General features: G+C 46.8%; 1 protein-coding gene across 2 annotated transcripts in view; it reads left to right on the top strand.

Annotated features, from left to right (window-relative positions):
- Nucleotides 1-8,377, top strand: part of AHCYL2 (adenosylhomocysteinase like 2) — a 77,548-nt gene that overhangs the window by 38,605 nt on the left and 30,566 nt on the right. Inside the window, exons 1-2 of one of the 2 annotated variants that reach the window (XM_015628199.2) lie at nt 4,882-4,999; nt 6,743-6,851. In XM_015628199.2, the coding sequence (XP_015483685.1) occupies nt 4,946-4,999; nt 6,743-6,851 (163 nt within the window). In that variant the 5' untranslated portion in view covers nt 4,882-4,945. Of the gene's footprint in view, nt 1-4,881; nt 5,000-6,742; nt 6,852-8,377 lie in introns of those variants that run through there. The other variant, XM_015628198.3, reaches the window with a different exon arrangement.

The following is an 8,377-nucleotide window of genomic DNA, read 5'->3' as shown; positions in this document are numbered from 1 at the left end:
TTTTTGCGACACAATTCTCTCAGCCTTCGCTAAAATTTCAACATCTTTTTATCAACAATCAGGAATTAATTTTGCATTTTAGGGTTATCAGTGGCAAACTTTGCATGGTTCACAACTTCATTTATTGTCTCAGGATTTTTTTCCTTTGTAAAAACATGAAATTTTCCTTAAAAACAAAACCTCTCCCTGTGGGTTCTCTTAATTTTTCCCTTATGGATTCTGTGCTCCTGGGATTAGAAGACAAAAAACTTTATTTAAACTGACTTCTTTTTTTTTTTTTTTTAATTCTTTCAACTTTAGTAATTTCCTTTTCCAGTGGGGGTTTTATGATTTCATGGATGGTTTAAAACTGCTGTGGCATCAAATCCATCTCCAAAGGGCTCCGGGTCATGTCCTGCAGCGACGTTTTTAATCAGGATTTTAACTCGGCTCATTTGCATTTTATGTGGTTCCTCGGGTCAGCGTGGGAGGGAGCAGCCACATTTCAAGAAATAATTAGCCCGAGCCCTAAATTGCTCATTATCTTTAAGGTCATTATTTCAAACAGTCTTTTAGATCTTAATGTTTTTGCTGAGCCCCTGTTTTTTACATCCAGCTCTTATTATTAACCAAATATTGGAAAATTCTATTTGTAGTGAATAATAATAATAATAATAATAGTAAAAAATAATAAAAACAACAAAATAGTAAAATATACTATTACTACTACTACTAATAAAATAAAATATAATAAAATAGTAAATAATAATAATAGTAATAATAATAGTAAAAATAATAAAACAACAAAATATTAAAATATACTAATACTACTGCTACTACTAATAATAAAGTAAAATATAATAATAAAGTAAAATATAATAATAATGTAAAAGATAATAATAATGTAAAATATAATAATAATAATAATAATAATAATAATAATAATAATAATAATAATAATAATAATAATAATAATAATAATAATAATGACAATAAATAATTGGGAAAGCAGTTTAAAATGGGAAAGCAGTTTAAAATGTGAGTTCTCCCATATTTTGGGACTTTGATGGAATCACAGAACCCCTGAGGCTGGAAAATCCCCCTGAGCCCATGGAGTCCAACCATTCCCAGCACTGCCAAGGCCACCACTGACCGTGTCCCCAAGTGCCACATCCACACACAGCTTTGAAATCCCTCCAGGGATGGGGACTCCAAACCTCCCTGGGCAGCCTTTTCCAGGGCTGGAGAGCCTTTTCCATGAAGGGATTTTCCCTGAAATACCTCCTGAACCTCCTGGACACCCTCAGCACTCACGGAAAGGCTCCGTGTGCGGTTGTGGGAGGAGCTGTGCAATCCCGCGGGATGCTGGCTCAGGATGGGGTGTCCTGGCAGGCGCTGACTCCGCAGGGATTTTCCGTCTCCAGCTGCTGGGATCCCACATTTCCAAATTCTAAAACACCCGTGAGCTGTTCATTGCAAGCTGAGGCAATGTGGAAATACCGATTTCCTCTTTTTCCTGCTTTTTGTGGGATTGTGACCGACAGAGCTGGGGTGGCCCAAGGGACCCATTCCACTGCTGAGGGTGGAGATTTCTCTCTTCCTTGTCCTTCCCCTTGTCCCCACTGGAAGTGCCTGGGTTAGGGGTTTGTTGTTTTCTTCTCTTTGAAGGATTTCTCCTCCCTGCTCCCACCAATTCCAAGGGATTCCCTGCCAGTTGCCCCTGGATCCCTGGCAGTGGCCAAGGCCAGGCTGGACATTGGGGTTTGGAGCCACCTGGGACAGCAGGAGGTGTCTCTGCTGCGGCAGGGCGGGACCGCAGGGGCTTTGAGGTCCCTTCCAACCATAATTCCACCACTCCACGATCCAACACAGGGGTGATGCCTTCAAGAATCAATAATTTGAATTCCCAACCCCCTCGGAAAAGCGCTTTGGCCCAGGTGGGTGACTCCTCATTCCCATCCTTCCTTCCACAAATCCAGCTTTAAGCTGCACATTCCCTGGGATTTTTCCACACAAGGGTTAAACCCGTTTGCTAATCCTGGAGCCGAGCTCCGTGTGACCTTTGGAGAGGCGGAATCTGGAGCACTTTGAGCTCCAGTGAAGTGTTTGGCTCAGCCAGGATCCCACATTGATTTTAGGGACATGAAGCTCTGGAATGTGCAGGGACAATTCCTCTCTTGGAATGATGATCCTCTCTTGGAATGATGATCCTCTCTTGGAATGATCCAGGCACTTTGAGCTCCGGTGAAGTGTTTGGCTCAGCCAGGATCCCACATTGATTTTAAGGATGTGAAGCTCTGGAATGTGCAGGGACAATTTCTCTCTTGGAATGATGATCCTCTCTTGGAATGATCCAGGCTCAGGAGGTGGGTGAGGAGAGGTGAGGCTGAGGGTTGGAGCTCATTCCCAACACGGAGAGGGTTTGGAATCACCAATCCCACCGGAGGAGCCGGGCTTGTGCCGACACCGGTGTCCCCAGCACCTCTCAGGTGTCACCGGGAGCAGGAGATGAAAGATCCACCTTGGCAGCTCCGGCGCTGCAGGAAAACAATTTTTCCTTCATGAATAGGCATGAGAGGGAAGCAGGAGTGGGACATCAGGACAATCACCCTGGTCCCCCCAACATCACAGCACAAAATCATTTCTCCACCAATCTTCACCCTCCTTTATTTAACAAAGATAAATTAATTTTATCTCTCTGCATCATCGATGGATGAGACATTTTTCCGTTGGGAAAAGACTTTGCAGGAAGTTTGTCACCAAGCAGTGGCAGTTGTTCAAGGCCACCACCTTGTCCTGCTTCTCCATCCATAAAATGATGGATTTTAACTCACTCTGTGCAGAAATTTAAATTCACAAGTTCTTTGCAGGTGGATTTGGAAGCTGCAGCGATGCTGGAGAGTTTGTGCTGTTTAATCCCACAGAAAACTCTTGTTTTCTCCCTTTGTTCTCTTAAAAAAAAATAAAATCTGTGGCCAAGAATCAATTAAAGACGTTCTCAGTAGAAAACAATTTCCTGGGCTTGAGCGTAGTTCTGGTTGCATTTGATTGTCCCAGATTCACACGGAAATTACAGAAGATTCCTCAGCTCTGGGGTGGAGATGAAGCAAAATCTTTTAATTTTAGCATTTTTATAGAACATTAATTCTTAATTTTAGTGTGTCAGACCCGACCTTCACTGAGGATAAAAAATGGCCTTTTTTTCCCCAGGAAAAACCTTTGGATTTAAGTAACTTGGTGTGAAAACTTGCTGGAAAAGGAGTTTGTGCTTCGGTGTTACCATAAAATGAGTTTTTTACCCCCTTTAAAGGCTCTGAGTTGATTTACACTGAGCTGAAGTCGTGTCTCCTTTAGGATTTTCCAGGAAAAGGTTCATGGATAATGTGGAAAATGAAAAATTTACCTGAAAAACACCGCTTGGGCTGTAGTGTCAAGTGATAAAAACAATGCTGATCCCAGATTCCTATTCTCTGAGATATTTCCACATCGGAAATAATTCATATTTCCATTTTTCACATCTTTCAGTCATTGTACAACTCAGGAATTCTGGGGGGTTTTCCTTCCTTTTTTCCTCCCATCCATTCCAGGATTTGCTTTCACATAGCTCAGGAATTTTTACTGTTTTAATTTATTCCTTGGAGACAAAAAATGCCATGGAAGGAACATTTTGGAGGAGCCCTTGGAAGGAATTTTCCCTGGCAGCATTTTCCATTCTCGGGACAACTGTTGAGGAGCAGGATCGAATCCAATCCGGTGTAAATCCGGTGTAAATTCGGTGTAAATCCGGTGTACAGAAGGAATCAGGGCTGGGGGAGCTTTTTATTCCGTATTCAGTCAGAAACAGAGCTGAGGACAATCGGTAGTGCCCTGCTGCTTCCCAAATCCCTTTTCCTTGGAATCACAGAATGGAATCACAGGATGGGGATGGGTTGGAGACCTCAAAGGCCACAGCAACCTCTGCCAGTGCCTCACCACCCTCGTTTTTCCCATTTTTTCTTCCTTGGATCATCTCTTTCCCACCTAAAAGGCTGTGGAGTGAGATTGTCCCATGCAGGACAATCATTTCAATTCTCGTTTAGTGGCTGGCGTTGTTATCCAAGGAGTTTCATCCCTGATAATTTATATTATCAGAGATAATTCCCATAAAAACCCCTCAATGTCCTGCCCAGAGAAACTGTGGCTGCTCCATCCCTGGAAGTGTCCAAGGTTGGGGCAAGCTGGGATAGGGGAAGGTGTGAGGTGGAACTGGATGGGATTTGAGGCCCTTCCCAACCCAAACCATTCCGTGAATCCGTAATTCCCAAAGGATCGGAACAACACAGGGATGAAGGTTGGAGTCCTGCACCCTTCCAAGGACAAACTCTGCCCTGGGCCGCCATGGGGGACTCAGTGAGGAGCGGGATAATTAAAATAACAATAATTAAAAACCACTTTGCCATCCAACAAACAGCCCCGTTGTTTTAGTTGCTCATTAGTTAATTTCCTTCTAACGAGGCTCCGTTAATGCAATCATCTGACATTGGTGGGGGGGGAAGAGAGAGAGCGGAGAAGGGGAGGACCCGAGTTAAAGGAGCTTAATTAGCGAGTTAATTATAGCGAGCAGGGAAATGTTCTGGTTACATAAATAAGGCATTGTTATGCACACACCGGCCAGGCCACGTTCAAAACTGCCGCGGAGGTCAGGGAACTCTGTAATTCCACACAAAACACAGGCAGGAATTGTTTGTCGGGACGCCTCATTAAGTCCTGGGGTCTGCCAAAAAAACAACCCCAAAAGAAAAAAGAATAAAATAAATAAGAGTCTGGAAATCCAACTGGTTCCCTTCGCCTCCCGCCCCGGCCGCCTCCGCCTGCGGTGAAACCGGAGCGGGCAGGATCAGCGGGATCGGGATGGGGCTGGCGGATATAAATTGGGCATTCCCTGCTCCGGAGGGAGCCGCGCCCGGGGGCAGCCGGCGAGGCCGCCATGCCCAACAAGAAGAAATACAACATCAACGGGGACTCGGGGATGAAAGCCCAGGTGAGGGCACTCTTTGGGGCCATAATAATTGTTTTTCTACTCAAAAATGCGTTTGTTTCTCTCGCCTCTCTCTTCTTCCTCCTTTTCTTGCTGTTTCCACCCGATCGCTCATTCCTGGAGCCGCCCGGTTGGAGAAAATGCCGATCTCCTGGGAGATTCTCCTCATTTTCTCTCGGGAGTGATGAAGTGGCGAGGAAAACGTGTTGCTCCGGGGATGTTCTTCTGTCTGGAGGAGTTGGTGGGGTCGGCGTGGGGAAGTTTTCCAGGAAAACCTTGGATTAGGAGATCTTTTTTTGCACGGAGAAGTAGCTCAAGGTGGCTCTTTGTGATGGAAACCCCAGGTCGGAGCGAGCGGTGGCTCATTTGGAATGTAAAGGTGAAACCTCACCTGCATCCAGCACTCGTTAACCCCTTGTGCCCCTGCAGGTGAGGTTTTCCAGCTGGAATCATTTGTTCCTGCTGGAAGTTGAGCACAGCAGCTCTTGTGTCGCTTCCGAGCAGCTTGGGCTCCTAAATCCAAGGAAGTGCAGCTTTCCAAGGCTCCACAGCTTCTCCTTGGAGCTGTTGCCTTCAGAGATGTTTTGGTGGGCGCTGACCGAGCTCGGCCTGGAGCCAAATCTCTCTTTTCATCCCCACCTGGAACATTCCCATCTTCCCAGCCCGTCTGGAACGCGGCTGTTGTGGGTTTGGCAGGGATTGGAACAACCTGGGATAGAGGAAGGTGTCCTGTGGAAGGGGGTGGACCTGGATGATCCTAAAGGTCACTTCCAACCCAAACGCTTTTGGGACTCTGTGAAATTCCCTTTTTGCCCACTCTGTTTATTCCCTAAAGGATTAAAGCCGAAGGACATCGGCCAACGCAATCCAAAAGCAGATCCGAGCCTTGACCTGTCCCCTTCCCGGATTTCCTGGTGCTTCCTTCCACTCCTGGCTCTGTCAGCTGAAGCTGAACCCAGCTTGTGGCAGTGTTTAAGGGGTTTAAACCTTGAAGGGTTTATTTTAAAGTCTGGTTCTAATTCTGCCTGGTTCGGTCCAGGGCTTCTTTTGCTTCATCATTTACTTGGTTTTGGTTGTGTGAGGGCTCAGAGAACTCTGACGTACCGAGATCATTGCGTTGTACGAAAAGTTGTGTTCGATGTCCTTGGAGAGGTGATGTGAGAAAGGAAAATGTGAATTTAACCCAAATTATTCCCTCTTTGTTAGAATCCCTGCGTGTCTCCGGCACCGCTTCACGCCAATAACCTCCTCCTTTGATGGAGCTGCTCAGCCGTGGAGGGATTTGTTCTAAATTAAGGGAAGAAAAAGGACAAAAAAGGGAAGTTATTTCAGGCCAGGACTTCTCAGAGGAGAAATATAAACCCTGGTGTGTGTGCAAAGCCCCGTCCCACCAGGATTGGGGCGTTTATCCTGGCACGGCCCGGGCTGTAACTTGAGTTTGCTGTGGATTTTCCCTTCCCGTGGGTGTTCCTGATCCGGTGTCGTCGTGTTGTGTACTCCTAAAAACTTGTGTTCCCCAGGCATCTCTGCTCCCAAAATTCAACAGCCTGGAGCTACATCTCTAATCTTTGCTGGAAGGGCTGAAATTAAACAAAAAGGGCGATTTACCATTTCCTGTTCCCATTAAATAACAGGATTTGTGCTCCAGGCTGTGACGGAGTCGGTGCCGGTGTCTGCTCGAGGCTGTGGGTTCTCGGGATTGATCTGCTGGGTTTTTTACAGAAAATCCCTGATTTCTTTCCACAGATCCAGTTTGCTGACCAAAAGCAGGAGTTCAACAAGCGCCCGAGCAAGATCGGCCGCCGCTCGCTGTCCCGCTCCATTTCGCAGTCCTCAACAGACAGCTACAGCTCAGGTGTGTCCAGGGATCTCCCACATCTGCTCTGGGCTCACAGGGAAGGCATGGAAATAGGGTTTTGCTTTTTTCCTCATTGTCTCGTGTAGCTGGATGAAAAATTAAACAATTCTGGTGCTTTTCTGCTCTCTCCTTATAACCCTGGTGTGCAGCTGCTGCTGCCTTCCCTTCCATTCCCTCCCCATCCTGTTCCTCCTGGGCTCAGGAAAAGCGTTCTCCATGTTCTATTCCTGTTTGAGCATCGCCTTCCCTCCTGTTCCTGAGAAAATCCACAGGGATCCCACTTTAGGTTTGTTGCATGTGAGCTTGGAGTCTTTGGGGAACCTTTGAAGGGCTCTTGGAAGGGGTTTCTCCTGCTGGAATCTCACTGGATGGATTTTTGGGATACTTGGCAGCTCACAGTGTATTTGGGGAGAATCTGGGTGGTTTCAGGGACTTCAGAGCTCATCTCATTCCAACCCCCTGCCATGGTCAAGGACACCTTCCATGAGTCCAGGTTGCTCCAAGCCTCATCCAGCCTGGCCTGAGAGCTCTGATTCAGCTCTGGCAAGTTTGGAAAACCTCAGGAAACTCCGGTTCCAGCTGCTCCTGATGGTCCATGGCTGGTGGCCAGAAGTCCTCCTAAGCAGGGACCCTCCTTGGTGTGCCCTCACTCATTCCCACGGTGCAGAAGACGAGCTGGGACAGGACCAGGCTGTGAGGAGCTCTTGGCGTTCCTCAGCAGGTTTGGAAGAGCAGAGGTGGAAAAGCCGTGGTTATCTTGTCACCCAGCTCCTGGCTAAGGAGTCACTAAGCTGCTGGAGCTGCTGGAGCTTCTGATCTCATCCTGGACACCAGAGTGCCATGGTTCCATCCCGGTTTTTGTGGGAAAGACGACTGATTCCCGTCTTTTTTCCCACCTCACGGCTTGCTGCTTCCTTCGTGCTGCTTTGCAGGCTCGGAGGAACCTCCAAAGTGTCTTCCAGAGGTTGGGGACAACCTGGGTGACCCATCCTGCTGGCAATGAAAGCATTCCCACGGGAAAGGGAGAAATTCAGGAATGCTCATGCCATGTTCTCTGCAGAGGCACATCAGCCCAGGCTCTGTTGGGAATCCACAACCCCATCCAATCCCTGAGCACCTGGGAATATTTTGGGAATATTTTTGCAGACTCTGGGTTTGCTTAGCCTGGCTGATGTCACCGTGTTCGTTCCCGAGTCACAGCCGGAAGGATCTGGAGAAACTTCGGGGAATTCTCCTCATCTTCTTGCAATTAACATCAGAAATGCAGTTAATTATTCATGGAAATGTTCTATTTCCTGCTAATGAAAGGCTCAAGACACATTCCTGATGGAGACTTCAGTTCCAGCAGCACCTGGATGGAGGATGAATGAATGGATGATGGATGATGGATGATGGATGGATGGATGATGGATGATGGATGGATGGTTGATGGATGGATGGATGGATGATGGATGGATGGTTGATGGATGGATGACGGATGGATGATGGATGGATGATGGATGATGATGGATGATGGATGGATG

This window comes from Parus major, chromosome 1A (genome assembly GCF_001522545.3).
Source record: "Parus major isolate Abel chromosome 1A, Parus_major1.1, whole genome shotgun sequence".
Classification (NCBI taxonomy): domain Eukaryota; kingdom Metazoa; phylum Chordata; class Aves; order Passeriformes; family Paridae; genus Parus; species Parus major.
This window is presented reverse-complemented; position numbering and strand designations above follow the sequence as displayed.